A 26,135-nucleotide genomic window follows, 5' to 3' on the forward strand; every position below is an offset into this window, starting at 1 on the left:
AAAAAATTTACTATAAAATGAAAAATCTTTCTATTTAAAAATATATTTCTCAAAAAGTTGGGGAAAATGTTTTAAACTCAAATACAGATCAGATTTCATTCCAACGTTTTCTTTTTGACTTTATCAAGATGGAACCCTACTTAAATTCAGATAAATAATCCTTTCTTTGGCGGATTTTCTATATTTTATTCTCTCTCAATTTTGTTCTGTGGCACATATTTTGTAAAGTTTGCAGTATCATTGGCAATTTCCCCAGAACTGCGGTTGAACCACCAAATTCACCCCCTTACCTAAACCTTGTCCCATCACTAACAAAAATGAAAATAGAGACGGTGAAGATATTTTACAATAAAATGCGCCACTTCTCTACAGAATTGAGGCCTATTAAGTGATCAAAGGGAATTTCTTATCCAATCACATTTTCTACAATACTAGCCCTTTTCAGATTCTAAGTCCTATGGGGTTCTAAAATGGTTTGTCTCAGATAACCCATTTAAAACAAATATGATTACTAGCAAATGGTTGTACCTGAAGCTCTTTAAAGTGTCCGAAAAATAAAATATGTGATGTCATAAAAATGAGGTATGAGAGAAGTGGGAAAGGAAACCCCTTAAAAGATGGATCTAATGACGTCACACGGCTAATTTTTTCGAACACTTTGTAGAGCTTTGTTCTACCTTGGTACCTTTTTCATTGGAATATGGTGGTCCACTTCTTATTCCAAGGGATATTGTAGAATCATTGTTGATGATAAATGATATATTTTGTGCACTGTGTCCCTCTATATTCAACACATTTTGTCCCCCATATTCAACACTTACAACACGTGTTTTACCAACCTTTATGCACTCTCACACACATATCTAAACTTTCTTACAGTGTTTTTAGATTGTTTTTTTGTTTATTAGATTTTGTAAGGATTACTTTTAAAAAAAATTGAATATTAAAATGCCAATCTAACTTCTTTTTAAGAAATTTCTCAACTTCTTTTTATTGTCCTTCATATTTTAGAAATATTTTAGAAACTCTTTTTATGTTATGGACAATTTTGTACTCTATTGCTTTATGTTTATTAATTGACCAATTCCTAATAGTTGATGTATCTATTTATTTCATCAATTAATAACGGCCGAATATTTACTTATCATTTATACTTGTAATGCATTATTTATTAGTTCTACTGACGTTAGTATCAGGGCATATATGGTAGAAAAAGATTATTAATGATGTGTTGCATAAATATGCATATTTCTATCATTTGAGGTATTCAAATAGTTTCAGCTGTAGGAACTAAGCCTTGTTTAGATATTAGTTACACCAAATTGATGGGATATTTATTGCTTTTAGATGGGTCAAATCAAATATGATTGAAACCTATATAATACTGTGAAAAATATTAGCAGCCAGGTTTAATGATTTATCAGTTCAAGATTTGTTGATTAAGCATTAAATTTTTTTAACTGTTTTATTATTTTTTAAACCCTAATGGTCAAAATATTCCATTAAGTTAAAAAATTATCCAAAAAGAAACAAAAAAATATGGTTTGCAGGCGAGCTTTGATTGGGAAGATGACCTAAGATTGCCTCAGTTGAAGGACAACACTTCATTTGAGTTTGATGCATTAGTTGAATACACTACAAAGGTATTTTAAATACATACAAATTTCTTCAAATATTTTCTTTTTTAAAAAGGAGTGGGAACAAGTAACTGTAAGTTTTACTTAGATCTTTAAAATTAAAGGTAATATAGAATGATTTAGTAGAAATATCAAGTTGGTTTTAAATACTTAAGGAAGTTATTTTAAGTTCTAAAAATAAGTCATAACAAATTAAAAATAATAGTAACTTTTAGTCACTTTCATTTGGTTAATTTGTAAATTGTAAGAAAGTAAGGGCTAGTGTAACTTTTAGTCACTTTCATTTGGTTAATTTGTAAATTGTAACAAAGTAAGGGCTAGTGTTGCTTCATAAGACCTACACTCATAAGACCTAATTAATATAAGACCTACACTGACATAAGACCTACACTCATAAGACCTAATATGACATAAGACCTACAATCATAAGACCTACACTGACATAAGCCCTACACTGACAAAAGATCTACACTCATAAAGCCTAAAGACATATAATTTATTATAAAACTTAAACAATTTAACAATGAAAGAAATTATAAATTAAATATAGAAAACAGCTTGTAGTAAAGCTGCTGTTTCCATTCTATATTCTCGGGTCTGCTACAACTCACGGACAAGTATCGAATGATTTGATCGTTGATTTTTTACAATGCAATTGGAAAATTTTTTTTTTTTTGTCAATTTATTTACACAATATTTTTGTAAATTTTTTTTACACATTTTAGCCTTCATTATGTGTCTAGGTCTTATGAGAGTTGGCCTTATCTCACATTAGGTCTTATGTCAGTGTAGGTCTTTTGAGTGTAGGTCTTATGTCAGTGTAGGTCTTATGAATGTAGGTCTTATGAGTGTAGCCCTTATGAGTGTAGGTCTTATGAAGCAACACCTGATATATGGAAAGTATTAATTTAAAGGTTGTCTTAGGGATGGTTTTAATTTTATGTTCCCACTCTGAAAAAGGCTGTTCAGTGCAATACAAGTCATTTTCTCAACAAAAAAAAAAATATTTTAAAATTATTTAAGATATAAAATTTCAAGAATTAGCTTGTTGACTTTGATCTGAACAGCCAAATTTTGTTTCTGCTATTTCTTGTTGTTAAATCTTTCTCTAGCTTCCAATCTGTCCCTCTCTTATTAGCAATAGACGAAGTTAGCTGTTCTGTCTTAACTTTCTATCTTGGATAGCCTTTTATATTCAGTTTGAACCCTTCAGTAATAATAATGTGATAAAGGTTTTAAAATCAGTATTGGATATTTTACTTATATAAACTATTTGACTTCCATTTTTGTTTTTAACTAAATGTAAATAATATTTCAAGTTTGGTGTTTCTTTGAATGAATTTAGACTCTATGATTTAATATAAAAAAATAAAAACATTTAAAGAGTGAATTTTGTATTTGTAGATGATGTGAAGGGTTCATATTGAAAAGTAAGGCTACACATAGCTTCAAGTTTGTAATGCACTTTTTATATAATCACTGTGTGCTTTCGGACAAAGAAAGTTAAAGATAGCATAAACCTTACTCGAAAAGAAAATTACATGCCTGTTGCATTTTTGAACTTGATATGAAGTTCCCTTGGGAGAATTTTGATAATTTATTGATTTACAAAACATTTTAAAATGATTTCATTTTAATGTAATGCTTTAACTTGGTGTGAAAGTCCCTTATACTTAATGATGAGGTCATTTTTGGTTTATTTGTATGCATGAGGTAAGTTCTAGGAAAAGCAATTAGAAAAAACAAATGTAAAAGATTATGCTGAGTAAACATGTAAAAAACATGTCTTGCAAGAAGGAGCAGATATGTGTATACTATCAAATGCAAAAGGAATGAGATCATCTTTTTTAAAGGTTTACTATTAACTTTCTTTGTCCAAAGATACACAGTGAAATCTATCAAAGGCTTCAAATTTGAAATAATTTTTTTGTAATCTTTGAAGTTTTAATTATCTTTTTTACATGCGTCTTATTCTATATCACTTTATATAAATCTTGGGGCTGGATTGCAATGAAAAAACAAACATATCAATAATAATTTTAAGAATCTTTTTGTAATACTAAACATAATCTACTACTTTATATTCCATTTTTTCACAGTACTTAAATGATTTTGATAAAGTAAGTTTCTAAATCTCTTAGACTAGCTATTTTACATATTTTTATTTTTTATAATTGAAACAAAGTTGAAAATTCATTGTAGTTAACCCCAGTTGTATTTTTGGAAATTTGCACATTTTTTATATTTCTTGATCAAACAGTAATTGACAATTTATTGATTAAGACAGCCACAAAATCATCATATATTTTTCTTATTTTTTGTTCATAAAACTGCTACAAAAGAAATTTTCTATTGATATTATAGCAAAAACAGTATTAAAAGCTAATTGTTTTTTCCACTGTGAAATATAAGAAAGACAAATATAATATATCACTATCCTAATAATTATTACATCATTAAAAGTTATGAAACAAATTCTTTATCCCCCTTCTGAACTAACTAAATTAACAGAGGTAAAAAGGGATTATAGTGGGAGCTATTACAAAGTATACAAACACAAAATAAAACAACTGTTACTAAAATAGTCTAAATTCAAAAGAAGAAAAATCCTACTCTATTTCTCAAAAGGGCAGTTTTCAAGCAACGATTAATATCTAGTAAACTAAAACAAATTTAATCTTTCTGCTTTAACCTCCCAACATTAGCCTAAAACCTGCCTGACAATTGATAATTTAAAAGATCAACCGACAATGAAACTTATTTGTCATACATAAATATTAGATACATCAGGAGGTTATGGTACCCCCCCCCCCAAAAAAAAAAAATATATATATATATTTGAAACTTAGTATTTAAAGGAGAACCATATCAGTTCAGCGGTTAACGACAGACGGACATACAGATGGACATCCTGTTACTTTAATATAAAGCTTGTGAATGTGCAAGGCTGCGTGTATTTTGTATCCCATCCCACGAGTGAGGATTCCTATATTTGTATTCCGTGAAGAATTCTAATGAAAAATGGGAGAAAATTCAGAGAACATACGGAATATCAAGTTTCTTCCTACATATAGTTGAAAGAATAAACAATTTTCCACTTCTTTCATTTTATAATTATTATCATGAACCACGAAAAGGGCTTAAGAATGTGAGTGATGGTTATAGTTAATTTTGACAAATTTAAATCTGATAACATTCAAAGTAGTAAATTTGCTTTTTGAAATATCTTTTTATCGAATGGTTGGGTGTTTAAATTCCCTTCTAAACTGCCAATAGGTTTCTGTTGGATGATTTTCAAAGATTCCAATTAATATTTGGTAATGTGAAATTACCATTGCACATAGGGGCAAGAAGGGGCATCAATTCACCACCCCCAAATCAAGTTTTAAACATTCTATGAGTATTATCATACCCAATGTACATCAGATTTCAAAGAAATCGTAAAAATACGCTTTTCAAGTAAGCATTCTAATGCATGGAAGTCAAGAAATGCAAAAATTTTCTTACAGAAAAAGGCATACTTTTTGTGTTTCACCAACAATTTTAAAAGTATTATAAAATCTCTTAGAATTAACGTAATTAGACAAAATAACTTTTGATGAGTCATGCATTACATATATTTTGACACTATAAAAGAAAAAAACACAAACTGAAGAAATTAGTCCTAAATAATTCTAGTTGAAGTCAAGATTTTAGTTTTTTTTTGTTTGTTTTTTAATCAACTTTTAAGATCACAGTAAGAGGAAACATGTTTTCGCCGGGTGTCGCCGGCTAAAAAAACGATATTTGATTACCCAAAGACATATTTTAATCGCCAGTACTGGTTTCACTTACCCCCCTGCGCCCCCGTAGGGGTTTTTAGTCCGTTTTCTGAACGTAAGTGCACGAAAAGTTTGTAAGAAAAAGCGTTCAAATGCACTTTTAAAGTCAAAACTTAAGATATAATTCAAATAAATAAAAGACACAAAAACATAGACATATTGGGAAATATTTATTCTGACTTAGAATTAAAGTTAATAATAAGTATTTTCAAGTTCTATTCCACTAAATGATGGGAAGGAGAGGGGGGGGGGCTAAACCTAAATCTAAACTTCTTTATGTTTGATGTTTTAATGTAACTAAATAATCGTTTCTATAGATTATTACATATATCAGGGATCTAAAGGGATAAGACAAAGGTCAATAAATTGTTGTACACCCCAATGATAATACACAAAATTACTCCTTGTGTAGATTAAAGTAGTTAAAACGTTTGAACACACAACTGTAAAACTTTTGGGACTAGTGTTATAAACAGCCCAATGTCCCCTACCTCACTGCGGAAAAGTAAAGTAAATATGCAAATAACGTGAGGTTCTTATAATCATTCTAAATTGGAATTAGCAAGTAGTCTATCTGTCTGTCTATTGGTAATGCTTTGTTTTTAAATTATGTAGTTACATGGTATTCATGTTTTATGTCAGCAGTTTTATTTAGAAAGGGAGGGGACTGTTAATTACACTAGTCCCCAACCTTCAAAGTTTTATAATAACGTTTTTATATTCGTTAGCATAAGAACTTCAGGAAATTTAATTGATTTTTTATTAGTTGGTTCATTAAGATAAGTGTCAAAACTTTTCAACCACTAATTGTCATCTACAGACAAATAATTTTGTAATATAATTTATTAAATATGTATCAATATTGGGGATGTACATATTAATCGGTTATTGTTTTGTTCCTTAGATCCCTAGGTGTTAATATATAATACAAAGTATCTTGATGTCTGTTTGTCTGTCCGCCCATCTCTTAAGATCTCGCTAACCACTAAACAGATTGAATTCTACTCTTCAGGTAATATATCTACTGGTCCTGGGGTTGTTTAAAGCTCTTTTTCAAAAATAAAAATCCTCCTCAATTTTTTCATATTTCTATAATTAGGGTCGGTCCGTCCGTACGTCTGGTACAGATAGCTCTTTTACTTAACTTAAACAGGCTAGAACAGTCCTATCGATCTCAAACTTTTCATGCTGATTTCTACAACAGTTAGGTACGACTTAGAAAGCACAGCAACTCGTTACCAGAAAGTCCGTACATCCATTTTACTGATTTTTACTTTTTTGACAACAAATAATGGTTTTGAATGTTACAAATATCCTATTCATCTGATTTTTTAAATTCTGATTCCTATTTCAATAAGGTGTAATGTTATAAGCGAAGCAACTCTATAATCAAGTCCTAAAAACGTCAGTATGTCCTTAAACAGTAACATGTATTTAATCAGTTTTAATTACAATTTTGTATAGACATGCATTAATATTCAGTTCTGACACTTCACAAGTGTTAATGTTTGTTTGTCCTTCCATTTCAGAGCTTCGCTTCTTTCATGGATGTTGTCATCCTTGTTTAATTACCTCTTGGGGCAAATCCCCTAGAGGCTAGGAGCGAAGCCGCTAGTATTCATGTGAACAGTAAACAAGAATCATAATATCATTATAAATATAGATATTAGTTAATAAAAATTTATGTTAATCATGCCCACATTTATAATGGCTTATTAAACATAAAAATAAAGTGAAACTTGTAGCTTGCTAAAATAAGGATCCCCATCCACCCCCTTTACACCATCCCCTCCCCTCCTACTGAAATGAATTACATGACCCCAAATTTGACACTTTGAACACTAAAATCGGACTACAATTGACATAGTTACACTTTTAAGTGCCCAAAAAGCTAGTGATAGGGTAGCTGCGCTACTAAAAAATTCTCATATTGCTCTGATAACCAAAACCCCTAATTAGACGATTTAAACACGAAATTCAAGATAGTTGATGGATAGATAGATGGATAGATAGAAGGATGGATAGATAGATGGATAGATAGATGGATAGATAGATGGATAGATAGATGGATAGATAGATGGATAGATAGATGAATAGATATATGGATAGATAGATGGATAAGTAAGTGGATAGACAGATGGATAGATAGAGGGATAGATTGATGGATGGATAAATTGATAGTTGATGGATAAAGAGATGAATAGTTGATGGATAGATAGATGGATCGATATATAGATGAATAGACAGATGGATAGATAGATGGATAGATAGATGGATAGATAGATGGATAGATAGATGGAAAGATAGATGGAAAGATAGATGGATAGATAGATGGATAGATAGATGGATAGATAGATGGATAGATAGATGGATAGATAGATGGATAGATAGATAGATGGATAGATAGATGGATAGATAGATGGATAGATAGATGGATAGATAGATGGATAGATAGATGGATAGATAGATGGATAGATAGATGGATAGATAGATGGATAGATAGATGGATAGATAGATGGATAGATAGATGGATAGATAGATGGATAGATAGATAGATGGATAGATAGATGGATAGATAGATGGATAGATAGATGGATAGATAGATGGATAGATAGATGGATAGATAGATGGATAGATAGATGGATAGATAGATGGATAGATAGATGGATAGATAGATGGATAGATAGATTGATAGATATATGGATAGATAGATGGATAGATAGATGGATAGATAGATGGATAGATAGATGGATAGATAGATGGATAGATAGATGGATAGATAGATGGATAGATAGATGGATAGATAGATGGATAGATAGATGGATAGATAGATGGATAGATAGATGGATAGATAGATGGATAGATAGATGGATAGATAGATGGATAGGTAGATGGATAGATAGATGGATAGGTAGATGGATAGATAGATGGATAGGTAGATGGATAGATATATGGATAGATAGATGGATATATTGATGGATAGATAGATGGATAGGGTAAGGGGGGGCTATTTTCGGGAGGGGTTAATCTGGTAATTTTCTATCTACCTTCATAAAATGACCTTTATCTCCATGTTTCTTTCAAATTACAGAAAAAAACATAAAAGCAAATTTGTTTGTTGTTAAATTACCTACAAAAAAGTGTAAAATGAAATTTTTGTGAGATAAATTTTAAGGGTACTAAATAATTAAATCCCCTTTTTAGTTGATTTGCCCCAATGTGCATTGGAAGAAAAGAAACCCAAACTCCCTACTATAATATATATTCTAGAGTATTATCTATCCTATCCAGAGTTTTATACTATAAATAAAAATATAATTAGGATAACAATAAAACGACGATGACTCTAATACAAGACTTAATAAGTTAGTCCTTGTTTGAATTGCATTTGAAAACTTATTTTAGTATTAGGTATTATCATAGTCTTATCAGTAATCTCTTCAAGATCTCACGCTCATTTTGATTTTAGACATTGACGGACTCTAAATACTAATTGTTAACACCTTGAAGAAATTTTAAATTATTCATATTCTAATCGCATAATACTTTACTGTTCTTTTTTTACAGCAAAGCTTTTAAGCTTCTGTTTTATTGCTCTGCTTATTATATTTAGTATTGTCCTTGTTATATCTTGAACATGAATTGTGTTAAAATATTTTTTTTTATTGGTGATAAATAAAAGAACATTAAACCAAAGCATAAATTGATTCTTTTAAAATGCACCTTTAACTAAATTTAAGTATATAGGGCATTTCAATTTGCATGTTTTAAATAAATCTTTTTTTTAAAGCATATTCAAAATTTTATTTTTATTTTATTCAATTTTAACGCTTAAAGCACTTTTCTACTGCGGGTTGGACAATTAGAGCAATTATTAATTTAAATATTTATTTTATATTTGTACTTTTTGTTTATCTATTAAAAGTTATAAATATATTAAAAAGAAAGACTTGAAACAATAAATGCTAATTGAAAAAGTATGCTGCTTTGAAACGTGTACGAATTTGAAATGGTTCACAGTATTGACCAATATGAAGCATGATAAATCAGGGACAACAAATGTTCAACGTTTAAAATGCGTTAGTTTTTCTTAACAATGATAAATGTGTTTTATTTCATTTCCAATTTGGACACTAAAGACAGTTTTATTTAAGTGGACGTAGTAGCACATTGAAAATTGGCTGACAAAATTATATTCTTTTTTATTCTTAATTTAATGAGCCCCTTTATTTCTAAAAATTTTACTAAACATAAACAAAAAAAATCATTGGTATATTTTTAATCTTAAAATCTTCATTGATACTTTGGTTATTTATTTTCTCAGAATAAGTTCATGACATTGACCACTAATCAATGATATTAAAATATCTATACCTTCACTATAATAAGACTGTGTGCATATGTAGGCCTTTTAGAATTTAGATCAAAGCCATTTTTAGCAAAATGACAATTAATGCTTTATAGAATTACCCTGGAACTATTCACAAAAAAATTATAAGTTTTTTTTAGGTTAATGATATTAAAACCAATAATTCATTCAAAAACTGAACATTTTATGCTTAAATTTTACAGTTTAAAAGAAAAAAATTATTTAAATTCACAAGTTCTTATTTTAGGTATTTGAAGTACAAAACTTTTTTAACCATAGGGGTTTAATTATCATGTTGTATTAAAATAAAATCGACTATCCGACTTATCTATATTTAACACTGTAGACTTTTGGTTATCAGGTTTAAAGTTGTGTCAGTTCTATAATTACTAAAAAAAACTTCATATGAAAATTAAAACACCCACAGCTCCAATAAAAAGTCCTTTATAAAAAAACAATATAAGATATCTTTGAGCATTGTATTAAAATTCTACCCTGCCAAAAAAAGTTATAGGACATATTTTAGGAATTTTTATTTATTAAAACATATTTTTTTTTTAAATTTGACACAAATTTAAATCTACTATAGTCAAATCAGTTGACAGTGAATTACTGCAAGCTTCAAGTTATATTATTCTGTATTCACAGTTTGTTCCAGATTTCTTGAACAAATCACACAGCTTTAGGTGTGACAATGCACATGCAATATGAAAAAAGATTACTGCTTTGCAAGTGGCGCATTAAATGTTCTTATTCATCCAGTTCATGCTGATGTAATGGCAAAAAAAAACATAAATGTAAAACCTGCCACTTGTAAATTCACAATTATTTCTGGCCACTCTTGCACCAAAGCACTTTGTATCATGTTTTATTATTCAAATAATTGCTGCTTTTATATATAATAACAATATATTAATAAACAAAAATACAATATATATTTTCTAAAAAGGAATACTAATACCGTCTCTAATTCGTACATCTTTCAGGGCCCCAAAGAGGAAATACCTTTAGAAAATAAGTCAAGTGATTAGATAATTGTTACCAACCAGCCCGCTGAGGTCAGTTGAATGAGTGTGTGCGTGTGTGGGCTTTCTATGCTTTTTTTACATTTAAAATTCACTGCATAAAGTTTCTGCAACTAATATATATAAAAAGACTGCTATTAAAATACTAATTAAATATGTTTTAATTTCATATTACTAACAATAATTGCTTTATAATTTTTTTTATTTAAAAATCACAAAATGTGACAGGACATCATTTAAATAGATTGCACAAAACTAACAAAATTACTAACAATAACTTAAAATACAACAACATGTTTGTTTGAAAAATATAACATTATATGCATGTTTTATAAAGTAAATATGGGGATATTAATATATACTTTAGTTAGAACAAGAAAGAGTTTCCAAAGTCCGTTGTAAATTGTTCGTTTATACAGATTTTTTATGGGAAAAATAAATAGTTCATTTTATCAAAGAAACTTAGTTAAGAAATTTTCTTTACAGTGTTATTTGTCAACAAAAACTTCGTTTTTATAATAAGTAGAATAACAACTGTTTATGGATTATGACAAAAATTTAGGTATATTTATCTACCGATATAAATTAACTTATGGAGTAGATAAGCATACCTTTTCTATAATTGGGTTAGCCTAAATAATAATAATCTAGTCTAGCTTCATAAAATTCGCCATTGCCTAAAACTTAGGTTTTTATCGGGCAAATAAAACTTCCTCATATATTCTTAAAACCTAAGCAAAATGTTTAACCTCCTAACCTTGTTGTGTCTCGTCCTGCACTAACCCTAACTTAACGAGCCCCCAGGGCTCTTTGTAACTCCACTTTACAGAACCTAAAGTTTTGTTATTCTGCCTTATTATGAGCTGTTTGGATGTTTTTATCTTTTATTTAATTTTTTCTCCCAAGATAAGAAAAAAATGCTTTACATTTTCATGCAGAGTAAGTAAAATGAATCCTTCATTATCATTGTCCTATCCCTGCATCCCTGAAGTGTACCATCAAGCAAACTCTTTATGTGCTTAGTAACTGCGGCAAAAATCTTGACTTGACTCTTTTTATCGCTATTACTATGAGTAATGTGTAAGCTAATCTTATTTTTCTTTTCTATATAAAATTATACAGGTTTGTGTCTCATATTAGCCCGGGAAAAGACACGGGAAGGGATCATTCATCTGAAGAAAAATTTGTTTTCTCTCTGTTTTTTTTCACACTAATGGAAATTGATTATTCTTCAGATTAAAGATTCCTGTTATATCATTTTGTAAATTTAGCTTTTTAATTTTTCTTAATTAGTGTCAAAACCAACAATAACATGTCAAATGTTTTTATTGACTTAATTCTGTAGTTATTTGAAAATTAAGTTTAATAGTTTATTAAATTGTTATAGTTGGTTTTATACTATGTATATTGTATAATATTACAAAACATCATCAACAAAAACATTTACAGTAAGAGGTGATTCTAAAATGCAAACTCAATTAAAAAATAACACAATAAAGTGATTTTTTTGTACATATGGTAAGCATTCAGACAAAAGTGTTCAAATTTAGTAAAAGTTAAGAGAAAATTAGGAATTTTTTTTAAAGTCTAAAATAATCACAATTAAGACGAAAATTTGTAAGCTATATTTATTTTTTATATGAAAATTCTTCTAAAAAACATTAAACCGTTGTCTGAATGGTATCAATTAAGAATCAAAAAATATTTTGGATTTTAATTAAATGATTTAAACCCAAAATTTCAGGATAGAAGAAAAGGAGTAGGCAGCGGGTTATTAATCCATAGCGGCAGCATAGACTCAAATCCAATGTCAACTAGCAATCATCAATTTATAGAACTATCAAATCTGAACCATCCCCAGCCTTTGGGCCTGGGTCATACCAGGTAGGGCCATTTTAATCCTACTTATTTATCAAAATAAAAGATAAACACTACCCTTTATTTTGCTTGGAGCCTTTTCTCGTAAATTTTTGGTCTTCTACATTGTACAACTCAAAATTTTGGGTTAAATGGTGATATTCAGCACCTTTTTGAATTGAGCAATGGGATTTTAAATCAGGACCAGAAGAAAGATTTTGAACACTTGTTTTAATCAAAAATAATCCTAGGAAATTAATTTCAATGAAATGTATGAATAATAACTTAATACCCGCAGGTCCAACACCGACTTCGGGAGCCTTGACTCCAGCGACACCTTCCTCAGTTGCAACACCCATCCATTCCCCAGTCAGGGCAGCCTTGCTGGGCTGGAAGCGCTGGCCGCTCAAGGGTCCATGGCACCCAACGGGTCCATCAACAACACCCTGTACGTGAACCCATTTGACCCTGCCAAGGGCAGCAGCCGTATTGGCGGCGGTATGAACAGTATTATCGGCGGTGGCGGCGGTGTTGATTCTTATCATCCGCCACGCCGCAAGGATTCTAGTGTTAATGCCACCATTTCAGGCGGCGGTAGTGCAGTTGGCGCTGGCGGCAGAAATAACGGGTATAATAGTAGACGTAGTAGTAGTAGTAATAATAACAACAACGGTAGCATAAACGGGAACAACGGGTACGCCATGAGTCCGAGTCCCAAGGGATCACCGCAGCGGCGGGTTCGCATTGCGGCCCGCTCGCGGTCCAGTGATCTGAGTGATTTTGACCTGATGGAGAGAGAGACAGGGATAGAAGATATTCAGCCAAAACATCTGAGGTCCAGACTATCCCAGGTTAGCATCCTCATTATAGAGTTTATAAAAAAGTTTTTCCGTTAAAATTTGTAAAGTATATTTATCAGAAAACAGTAAAAAATGATAATTTCTTTTAGTCTTTTACATATTGATAGTTCATTCATAGTTTATTTAAAGGTGATAACAAACACAAATAACTTTTATGATGGTTGGAGTTAAGCTAATACTAATATGTATTTATCATACATATGTTTGGATTTTAGCCTTAGAATATGTTTTTTTAAAGACTATTGTTAGTTTAGACTGGTTTAGGATACGTTTTTATGGATAAATGATAGCCCCGCAGGGTTAGGGCAACTTAGGTTTAGGCCACACAAGATTAAAAAAACTCAACTGAGATTAGGCATAAAGAAAGAAACTAACCACTTAAATTATGGCTTTGCTCTCTGAGGGAAAGCACCATAACATTTCCATAATTTAAAATTTCTTTTCTGGTAAATTGCTATTTCAAAGAATTATAATTTTAAGGCATATAACTTATTAAAGTTACCTACTCTAACAAAATAGATTTAAAGAGAATATTAGTTTTAGTTTAGGTACATAATACATACATTGCATACTAACATTAACCATGGATGCAGAGATAGGATAATAGAAGATAAATTAAACATACCAAAAATTATGCTAAAAAATTCCTCTTTAATTATTTAAAACTATAAAGGAAAAGTTAGTAGAATATTTTTTGGGTTATATTATCACTTCTAACCAATAATTTTAAGCTATTTATGGCAGAAACTAGTTTTGGGGGAAGATTGATTTATAGTTGAGTGCCACATCTCTCTGACATTTACACACCACCATACATATGTATTATGTACATCCAGAATTTATTTACTTCTGTTTGTACAATTTATAGCTTGTAAATTTGTGTGGGTGTGAACACATATTTACCAGGGCTCGGCAGCTGCTTGGTTTTGTGTGTGGGTTTGCATACATATTAACCAGGGCTTGGCCGTCGCTTAGTATTGAGTGTGGGTGTGCAATCTGCGGCTTGTAAAAAAAAGTTAATTGTTGAATATTCTATGGTTGCGGCTCCCATGCCCTATTACTATTATTTACTCTTCTAGTTATAAACTACATTTTCAAACATTAGAGTGACATACAAGGACGCATATTATCATTAGTAGATAAACATTGCATTGTAATAAAATAAGTCTTCAAAAAAAAAAAAATACAATGATTATTAAATTTCTAGTATAATAAAAACTGTATATTTTGTAAAAGTACTTGATAGAATTTCTTTTCCAAAAGTGGACACTGTACCATCCATAGCCACTCTCTACCCCCACCCTGTACTATAAAAAATTTACTAGACCAAACATCTTAGGGATTTCTCTTTATAGTCATTGAAAAAGATAACCACATATAGATGCTGAGTATTTAATGATTAGTTTGAATCAAAGGGTAATATGTATTTCTCGCAGTCCTCATGATTTGATTAGGAGGTAAAAACAGGGAGGGGTGAGGGTTTAGGTGCTTATTGACAGAAAAAGCGACTTTACCAAATATTTGTCCAATAGTTGAGAATAAGAATACAGAACCTTAACCTTGCAATTTTCTTGGACATTTAATGCAAAAATTTTGACTGTTAAAGATTTGCAAACAAAACAATCCAGAAGTCACAAACTCCGTAATTGCAAGTAAATCAATAACAACAACCCTATTGGTTTACTATTGTTTTAAAAGCCCCACAAGGATAGGGTTCTTACAGGGTTAGAATTCCGGGTAGGTGCTACAAACAACTTATTGTAATTAAGGTGGAGGGTCAAAAGGTGCCACAAGAAATTAAGGAGTGTTGAAAAAAGCCAAATGATTGAGAATAAAAAGAAGCTTTTATTTTAAAGCTCATTGTTATAAAAAGCAAATCAAAGCTTTAACATAAATATCTGAACTAATATATTTTGTAATATATTTAAAACCAACAGTTTTATTAAGTGACTAATGTATTTATATTTTTATTTGAGCTTTGCCTATAAAAACCATATCAAGACATGAATGTTTTAAGCAATTAATATGGAGGGAAACAGGGATTAGACAATTGAAAATAAATTAATCATACTCCAAAAGTCCTTTTACTTGATAGCTTTAAAATATTCTGTAAGCTATTGTAAAGATTAATTTATCTGCCATTGTCCTCTCCTTCCTCTAAATTCTATGTAACATACAATTTTACAATAATATGGTTTTAGAGTGACAGTCTTGGCTTTACTACTAAACCTGAGCCCAGCCGACAATCAGTTTCAAGTTTAATAACCACGGCATTTGCGCACGGTTTGTCGTCTTTGTCAGGAGGAAAATTAGGTGAGAGTGTAATGAGCAATAATAGACACTATGCACACAATCACTCTTGCACATCAATATCTAAATCACTTCCAATGGTAAATTTGAAGTAGAAATTAAAGTTTTAAACATTAAACATGTCTAGGGGTTAAAGCTCAAAGTGTCATGTGTGACGCCATAAAAATACGTCTATAACGGAGGGATGAGAGAAGAAGAGGGAAAGGACACCCCTAAATAAAGAGATGGATTTTTATGACGTCACACATGACACTTTGAGCTTTCTCGTCTAGGGTAATTTAACCTAAAGAACTCTTGAGAAATTGATTTTGGAGCTTTATTTCTTGACAATTACATGGCCTTTTTATAGCCACTTCATACTCAAACAACCTAGGTTTTAATTTTAACAATCCTACTTTAAGCAAAAACAAATTATATCAGAATTATCAAGAAACACATTTTTGGAATATTAAAATATCAAACATTAAATGCAACCTCCAATTCTTGCACTGAGAGTCAGAACCACCATAAAAGCACCAAATATGTCAATAAATGGTCCATAAGACGACTTGAAAAATTGGCAAGAAAAATTTTCTAGCACTTTTTTATGTATGCCTCACTCTATATATATACTAATACAAGACTATTTATTAACAACTTTAAATTGGCTATAAAAGAATACTTCAATTTATTTTCTTAAAAATCTAAGCACAAAAAAAAGAATGAAAATGCACAATAATTACACTGTAAAAAATCTAAAAGAAGCGCTTTATAGTGCCTATAAGAAAGGGGGATAAATTTAAAAACTATTGGAAAGTATCCTGAATGACGTCATATGGATTATTCTAATGTGACGTCATTCGGAACACTTTGGCCAAAAGATTTAATTTATCCCCTTTTTTATAGGCACTATAAAGAGCTTCACATTTGAATATATTGTTTAGAGACTTGTTTTCTTCGTAGTTCAGTATAGTTCACAATTCTAAACTTTTTAAACGTTCAAACGTTCACTATGCTGTACTTCTAATAATCAAATCAAAAGTTTCATTAAAGAGCACTTTTTTTTTACAGTGTATTAAAATATCTTTTGTGCATGAAATCTAAAGTTTAAGAAATAAATAAGAGCGCAAACGGTCATAAACACGTTAATTTGAAATGAAACTCTATTAAAAATAACTTCATATATATTCTGAACATAAATTAACTTGAAATAAGTAAAACCTTTTGGCTAATAGATGAAAAATAATAACTTAAAGTTTTTAGAATTCACAAAGTATACAAAGACAAAAGAAAACCAAGTGCTATTTACAGACGTGCAGATTGGGGAAGCTAAGCTGTATAGCAAACGATTTGCGTTTGAAAAATAAACAAAAAGTAAGGGGCGTAAATATTTAAGTCTAATATGAAAGTTATCTGCTTTTATCCCTTCTATTTTTATAGTCTCAATACGACTTTAAAAACTTGCTCTTTTTTTGCATTTCAAAGATGTATTTTGTGATATTTAATCCAATTAATGGTAATAATTTGTGGTGTGTCTTCAATTCTGCATACTTAGTAAATAATTAGGCAGGAGGTTGATGATTATAATGATCTGAAAAATAGGAGAGACATTTTCTGCTCTTGTAATAAAATGTTGTTCTGATGATTCTATGTGTGAAATTGAAGACACCTTACAAATTGTAAAAAAGAATTGCTGAGCATTTTGAAATGATTGATATGTATGTTGCAGGGTCGAGGAGTGCGAGCACTGCTGCACCAATCCAGCCTGTGATCTCCACAATAACCTCTGCCTACAACTACCCACAACCTGCCACTGCCACTCATACATCCACAACAAACCAACAGCAACAACAACATTCATCGCTTGCCACAACAACTATGACAACATCAGCCGCCGCCGCGGCTGCCAGCAGTAGTAATAGCAACAAAAGTAGCAGTTTCAGCAGCCAGACCAGTGTAGCTTCCACAGCTTTGACAACTAAAAAGAGTATCTTGAAGAAAGTTGAAGGAGTGCGTCTTCCACGGGATCCAGAATCAGAATTCCTTCTGGAGCCAGAGGATCTTATGCAACAAACATCTCCCCGCGTCCTCTCACCCCAGTCAGAGCCAGAATACGGCTATGCAGCCACAGCTTCAGCCGCTGCTGTGCTGGTCAGAACTCGGTCGTGTTCACCAGCCGGTGAGTGTTTAGCCCTTGCGGCGGCAGCTACGGATAGTCAGCTGTTGTTGGCTGCCGGCGGCGGACCAGGAGCGGATCCTAGCAAGGTTAAGAGACATCCCACGAAAGTTTACAGAAGTTTGATGTCAACACCGATTGTTTCTAAAAAGTTACTCAAGATTGTCCGTACAAGCAGCCAAGGTAACAAAGTTATTTATAACACACAAACAATGTTTGTCTGTCAGACCGACCTTTCTTTGTCCTTTCCTTTGTTTATTTTTATTTTCATTCTTCAAAAGGACAAAAACGAAAAGCCGTAAGGAAATACGAATATCCTTAAATTACAGGATCTTAACTGTTTATGATTAAATTCTGTGTAATTTGCAATGTAAAATAGCAAGGGTTTCTTAATTTTGAATCATTCTTGTTGTTTTGATAGAAATAAACTTTTGTGCACTTTATTATGAAGGTTTCTTACACCTAGCAAATCCACTTGAGGTTAGGGACGCATCCAGCAGTATGTTAATATTTATTTTATCCCCAGGTCCACTAATAACACCAGCAGTTGACTATGGCAAAGAATCTTCCAGAGAATCATTAAGAACGGACAAAATCCAGATGTCCCGCAAGTTCTCAATTCAATTTGACAAAGTCGCTGCACCCCATCCCCCAGTGGGACCCGGCCACCTGCGGCTGACAGAGCTGAAACCTGTTGGTATGTTGGTTGGTCGGGCAAGGCTGGCGGAGACTGAAGATATTAGCACACCAGATACACCAGATGACTCGGGACTGGGATGCGATCAGGACTGTCAAATTATTTCAGGTATTAATCTAAGATTTAAACATATGCTGGTGCTTTGTCCCAAAGTGCCTATAGAGCCTCGGGGGGTGAGTGGGTAGTTTTTTCTTCTCTACCTAACCACAGCGGGACCTGTATCCGCGGTACCCTGACACTGCTTGGCCAATTTAACCTAACTTAATCTGACATAAAGTAATAAACAAACAAACAGAAAACTATTCATCAACTTCTTATTCTAATTTTTAATACTGGGTTTCTGTGCTCGACTAAGTACTTTAAGGGACACTTTTTATAGTAACAATTAGACAACTTATCTTTATTGATTTGATTTTAAATGAAAGATTAATATTTCAGGTTCTGGGCAAAACCTAAATTCTCTGGTTGAGAGTGTCCAACAAACAACAGAACTGGATACAGACATGAGTACTGCCAGTATCAACACATCAAACACATTAGCTTCTGAAAAATATCATGCTGATTCACCTGCTAATAAAGATACTACAAAATAGAAGCGTTTGGTCAACTTATATTTCCAATGTTTTATGTCAACCATGTCTAACTCATAACACTAATCGAATAAAAATCGAAGTTGATATAATACCAGCGCAAAGTTTAACACTTTTATTGTTACTGCTACTAACCAAATAACAAGATCAAGTCTATGCAAGAGTGGTGTCGTTGTTGTGCAACTATTATGTGGAGTTGGAATGGGGGATAGATAATTTTAGCCATCTTTTACTTTTTTCAGGTAAAATATCTTTAAATTTTAATATCTTCATGATAAAATAACAAGGATCATAACATTCATAAGTAGCGAAGCACAAAAAATTATGTCCTGGTAGCCAATTATAACAGAGAATATTCACAAAAAAATCAGCTCTCTATCTTTAATTGTTACAGATAAAATCACATTTTCCTCAAATCGTTACTGACGGACGGACACGATGGTAAATTATAGAGTAGCTTCGAAGAAGCAAAGCATGCCCTCGTCCCAAATCTCTATTTTTAGGAAGCTTTTTTTGGTGGTTTGACTTTGTAATAACATTTGACACCATTAAAAAAAAAACATGCATATATTTCTAACCACCCCTTATAATAAGATATATTTTAGTTTTTTAAACAAATGTAAATGTTGGAGGCCAAATTTCTACTGAGCTAATCCTAAACAATGCTCTGTTTATTACACTAGTCCCCAAAGTTTTATAATAAAGTTTTCATATTATGGGACACATTAACTTTTGGGACTTTTAATACGTTTTGATTGGTTGGGTGTCCAAACGTTTCAGCCAATAATTGTAATTTACAGAAGGGGTAATTTTGAATATCATCATCGGTAATGTATCAATAAATAAATTATGTTTCAGATTTCTGCTCTATCGCTGCTGCTTTGATCTTTTTCAACACAAGTTATTTCAAAAATTTGATACGGATTCAATAAAAATAATTGTTAACAAAGTTCTTGTTCTTAATAACAATTGAAAGAAAAATAATCACGCTACCTCTTATTACAAGAGGAATAATTCTTTTTTGGTGTAGAAAAAATTATACATGTGAAAAGTGACAATCTAGTTTAAAAAGTGACAGATTATAAGTGATTTTTATTAAAATACAATGATAGCTTCAGTCTTAAGCACTTGTATTCGTATGAAACAATCTATTTAAGTGATTTTCTCTAGGGGAATAGATACATCAATTCTGAAACACATTTTTAGAAAAATTTGTCTCTGTTCAAATATGAATTTTTGATTTATACTAAATTATAAATGATTGTGTATTAATGTGATTCATCCCGGTGGTTATAAAGTGTACTAAAAGTACATTACAGACAGCCGCCAGGCCAAGACATTCCTCCTTTACCCTACAATTCCACCATACACCCTTGCCCCAACACTATTATTTTGCTCTGGCGACTAAAAAATGAACTATTATAACATGAGCTTACCAAGAAAAGGCTCTTAGATAAATTTTCTATGCTTTATTTAGAATCTTCAATGGACCAAAATAAATTTAATCATCTCCTAATTTTATTTTCCCTTGCAAAGGATATATTTTTAATCTATAAAATAAATGTTCCCATATTGATTCTATTTTGATGTTATGTACAAAAAATTTTATCATTAGTTATTCATTCATAGGTTATCATTACAGATATTTTAATATAATTTAATTATTCTCATTTATTTATTATGAAAAATGTGATTTGAAAAAATTGGTTTATTGTACCTACTACTTTAGAGAAACAGAATTATTTCAATAGTTTTTATTTTGTATAACTTTGTGTGTAAATCGAATCACATTTAATAATTTCACTGTGTACTTCTGGATAAATAAAGTTGAACGAGGTGCCTACACACAAAATAAATCACAGTACTATTGTATTTTTGATCTGTTCAAACAAAAAAAGTCTGCTTCCTTTGCAAGTAATTTGTAGTAGATATGAAAAGTTTTTCAATTCTAATCAAAACAAAGTTGTTGATGGAAATACAATAAAAAATTCTAAACATTTAGGGCAGGAGTCTAAAATCAAAGACAATAGGATCGTGGTATATTTTTCATATTTACATCAGCCTTGAACTTTATATGTTTAGGAGCACATTGTGTTTTTTGAAACCTTGTGCTCAATATCAATTTCTAAAAACAAATCATAACTTTTGCGTTATGATAAATGCATTGATATATTTAAGTTAAAATAATTTTTAAAATTTAAAAAGTTTATTTTTGCTGTAATGATGGTTTTAAATTTATATCAAAACTCGTCAATTGAAACAGCAATATTCAAAAATTTAGATTGTTTAATAAAAAATGTAATAGGTAAAATCTTGGATGCATAAGAAACCATAATTTCAGCAAAAAAGCCTAAAATTTTGTAAGGTTCTGAAAGGATAGGATTAATAATTGTAGCATTTTTAAAAGAAAGAAAAAAACTCTGATAGAAATTTTCTATATTATCACATATTTTTGAAAACCATACTGTCTTAAAATTCATTATTTTAAGTATCTTTTTAATACTAATTGAACTTAGAAAAAAAATTTATTTATTCTTGATTTATAATTGACTTTAGAATAATGAATTTTACGGATGTATCGCAAGCTTTAGACTGTTTAATACAAAGTTTATGCCACTGTTGCACAGAATATACACAAGTACACATACACATACACACACACACACACATACATACACACACAATTACATTTTATAGTTATTAGGTACTGAACAGCTAGTTTTTATATGACAGATAAAATAATTTATATTTAGCTTTACACTATTTTGTGTTTTTAAATTATTCATAAAGTTAGATTTTTAAATTTTAGGAAAGTAAAAAAGAATCTAGCCATTTATATGGTATATAATTTCATTTTGAAGAAGACAATTTGATCTAACAGAAATGTCTTTAATTCAATTTATAAAAATATTTCCTTTATTTTTATAAAGTAAGCAATGAAAAAAGAAATGTAACATGGCAAAAATTAATTTTTGATCAAGAAAGAATTGTTCGCCAAAATTATTCTCCTTAAAATATTTTGTTAAATTTATTGTTATAAAAAGATTACCTAGTGGTTTTTAGTAGAAATACTGTTAAACATATTGTTTATATTAAATCATAAATGTAAATGAAAAATATTGTTTAAACCCAAATAATTTATTTATTACAATCTAATGAGCTCAAAAAAGTATATTAAATGGTTGTAATTACTCAAAATATTTTGTAAAAACAAATCCCAAAAATGCTGTAGATAAAAAAAGCTTCATTTTGTAAAAAAATTGTTATTTTACCTCTGATATTATTTGCCTTAAAATGCACCTAAAGACAGTTGTTAAAAAAAACTATTTTGCCTCAACAGAAGTTTTAAAATGTTCATATCATTGAGTTTTGTGTGACCTCAGTTCTAAAAACCTGTATAGCAATATTGTTGTGGCAAATATCAATCAATGATTCCCCCAGATTTATAGAAGGAATGTTTAAACAAATTGGCACAATTTTTAAAATTACTAACTATTAAAATATTTTCTTGGTTGAGATTTTTAAAAAAAATTAAACCTAATATTAGAGTCATGTTACATATAGGTATACCTATTTCAACACAGGTTAACCTACCTACACTTAGGTTACCCTATCTTAGTGAATAGTTATACCTACCTTACATGTGTTTCTTTTTAATTTCTCTAGCAATCCTGTGTCGGCCATTTTGTTTAAGCAACCATATAGATAGATTTTATTATTATTTTTATAAAATTATCTCTTGTAAATTTTAATGTTGTTTTAGTACTGGTGTTTGGCCCCCACTACCTGGACCTTGTCACTGGTTACCTCGGTCAGTGGGCAAGAATGCAGATAGACAATCAATCGATCAATTAGTACAGATGCTTGATTTTTATATTTTATGTTGCACTGCAATAGTATTCAAGGAAATTAGTTCTATTTTTTGGTAACAAATTTAAAATTTTTTCATTTTTAAGAACATTTTAAAGGGGATTGGCACAAAAAAAATATATCAGAGCCTACAACAAAAATTTGTATGAGAGAAAAAGTCAATAAAAGAAATATTCCAATATATATTCCATTCTATTTTGGTGCACATTCCCTTTAACCAAATAATATTATATTTGTATTGAATATTATTGCAGTGGTTTTTAACTGTACATAGTTATCATTAAGTTTATCAACCTTGTAGATAACTATTATTTATATTTTTCTAATTATCATTAATATAAAAATACATAATTTGATTATTACAGTGAAGCAAAGCTCCAAAAGTCCATCATATTGAAGGGCTTTTTGCTTATAAACAAACTAAAGAAAATATTTTCATAATCCAACTTTTTTTCTTGAAAAAAACTAAACATGAACCTGGTTCGATGAGCGATCATGATTAAGCAAAATTATGAAAATACTTTCCTTATTTAGTCATAGTAGAAAAGTGGAATAATTTTGGCGAATTTTTAAATAATATTAGTTAAAAGTAAAAAGGAGAAGCTAAATATAAGAAAAACTTACACTGACTATAAAAAAAAAAATTTTATTTATGATTATAATAGTACATATGTTGATTTCTTAATATTTGGGTGATATTTAATTGATTTATCTGTATTATTACTATATTATTATTATTATTATTATTACCATTATCATTGTCAAAAAAAATCATAATGAAATTGTTTTTATGGACTGCTCAAAGTTTATAATCCAAGGATTAACGTCATGGAGATGGTAGCTATAGAGTAGTTGCGCTACTAATTATGATGACTTTCTTTTAGTTTAGTTTTATTCTAGCACAATGTAAAGTAAAAAAAAACATATTTTTTTGGATAAACTTTTATGTTGATATTTTTGAGAAAATTTTTCGTGTTGATTCCCTTGGATTTAAAACTGTGTTGCTACGCCATAGAAGAAGAAGTGCTCAACGCGATGTTTAAATATGTAATTCAATAAAGTCTTCGAAAAGACAATGCTTTATGTATTTAAAAGTTGTAAGGAACAGGGACAAAAAATTCTATTAGTAGCGAAGTGTTCTTAAGGAATATTTGTAGAAGGTTTCCCAGTCGATCACAGAATCCATCCCCCCTATATATCCTATAATTTGAAGATAAAAATGAAATAAAAGGGGGTTAGTTTTTCGAGTGTTTGTTTTATACTTTAAATCAAATTCGGCTAGGTTAAATTTGATTCCGAGTAGCCAGGTAGGGTTAGGGCACGGTAGGTATTGGTCCCGCAAGGTTAGAAAATCCCCGCAGAAGTTAGGCATATTATATCCAAAATGGTCATAGAATGTTTTTAGGCTATTTTTCTCTCTCCTTTCTCCCTTTTCGAAAGTAGATCCCCTAGATGATCTGTATTATTAATCAAAAATCAACCAAAGTCTCCCCTCCCCCCTTTGGCACTTTGTTATCATAGAAAATTAGCCTGGAAAACATGGTAGAAAATAGAAAAATACCAAATGGCCCTTACGTATTAAGGTATATTCCCTGAAAAGAACAACCTAATCGGTTCAACGGTTACCGAGATTTTTGTATTATAGAAAAAGTCAATAATTATATCAGTTTTGACGTGCACTGCACAATCACATGACACCCAAAATTATTCAATTATACATATATTTTAACAAGGATGCCAATATCCATAAGTAGCGAAGACCCATAGACTGGCAGACAAAGTAAGTTGTGTGCTGGATACTCATTGAAAAATGGAGGTGGGGGGAATCAGGAACCTATCTTCCAGTTGCAGAAAATATGTGAAAATCAAAAAACCTATTTGTTTGTTTGTCAAATATTCTTATTATTTTAGATCTTCGATTTTATGGATGTTGTAATCCTTGTTATTTCGTGTAATTAGGGTCAGTCCGTCTGTCTTGTTTTACAAATATACTTATATGGGTAAGGTCATCATTGTTTTTTTATGAATGCTTTATACTTATATGAACTTTGAGCTCTTGTAAATAAGTCTTCCAAAATCAAGTTCTTATATAATTCCCAACTTTTGTTCAGTCATTGTTAAAAGATGGCAACATTCATTAAAGCGAAGATATAAAATTACACGGCAAGACAAACGAACGTAAATAATTGTATATTGTCAGAACTTAAGAAGCTGAATATTTTTTTTAAAGTCTAGACAAAATTGTAAAAACTACGAAAATAAAAGATACTGTTTAAGAACATACTTGCATTTTAGGACTTTATTCATAGACGTCCAAGCTTTTTTTTTTTTTGGGGGGGGGGTAATCGCCCCATTACCCCTCTCCCCCCCCCTTGGACGTCTATGACTTTATTACAGAGATGTTTCTCTCAAAGTATGAGACAAAAAGTAACATGCTACAACTTTTTTATATACTACAGTGGGAGGAGGGGGTTCTGTGCTTTCTAAGACTTTGAGGAGAAAAACTAGATGAGTGTACAAAATTACAGTTGATTTATATTCGTGTATTTTTTCTTATCATGTGATTTAGTATTAAATATAAACTTTTAATAGTTATAAATCTATCTCAACTATAACAATTAAATTAGTAATTGCTGCTGCTTCATAATGAAATATATTTCATAGATAAAAATCTTCGTTGTCAATAGCATCTCTTTTAGAAGTGACAGGTTATAATAATAGTTCATTTTACATATAATTTTTTAAAAGTACTTACGTACTAATTAAAGGTCAAATGATGTTGTTACGTACCAGTACATTTGAAGAAGTGTGATTGCTGATATCAATTGCAATCGGTGCAGTAAGAAAAAATATTTTTAAATAACGTTCTTTCTTTTCTACTTAAAAATAAGAATATTGATTAAAAAATTACTTAACAGATACAATTAATTCATTATTTTTTAGA

At 30.4% G+C, this 26,135-nt stretch overlaps 1 protein-coding gene across 5 annotated transcripts in view; it reads left to right on the plus strand.

Annotated features, from left to right (window-relative positions):
- Positions 1-24,267, plus strand: part of LOC145322705 (uncharacterized) — a 98,399-nt gene extending 74,132 nt beyond the window's left edge. For 2 of the 5 annotated variants that reach the window (XM_080164920.1, XM_080164924.1), the window contains 9 exons: positions 1,551-1,643; positions 3,737-3,757; positions 12,597-12,736; positions 13,008-13,560; positions 15,771-15,882; positions 17,588-18,217; positions 18,561-18,839; positions 19,170-19,563; positions 20,180-24,267. In XM_080164920.1, coding sequence (XP_080021046.1) covers positions 1,551-1,643; positions 3,737-3,757; positions 12,597-12,736; positions 13,008-13,560; positions 15,771-15,882; positions 17,588-18,217; positions 18,561-18,839; positions 19,170-19,324 — 1,983 coding nt within the window. In that variant the 3' untranslated portion in view covers positions 19,325-19,563; positions 20,180-24,267. The remainder of the gene's footprint in view (positions 1-1,550; positions 1,644-3,736; positions 3,758-12,596; positions 12,737-13,007; positions 13,561-15,770; positions 15,883-17,587; positions 18,218-18,560; positions 18,840-19,169; positions 19,564-20,179) is intronic. The other 3 variants (XM_080164923.1, XM_080164925.1, XM_080164926.1) reach the window with 2 other exon arrangements.
- Positions 24,268-26,135: the final 1,868 nt, after the last annotated feature.

Source organism: Acartia tonsa, chromosome 6 (assembly GCF_053477335.1).
Source record: "Acartia tonsa isolate MP-2025a chromosome 6, ASM5347733v1, whole genome shotgun sequence".
NCBI classification, from domain to species: Eukaryota; Metazoa; Arthropoda; class Copepoda; order Calanoida; family Acartiidae; genus Acartia; species Acartia tonsa.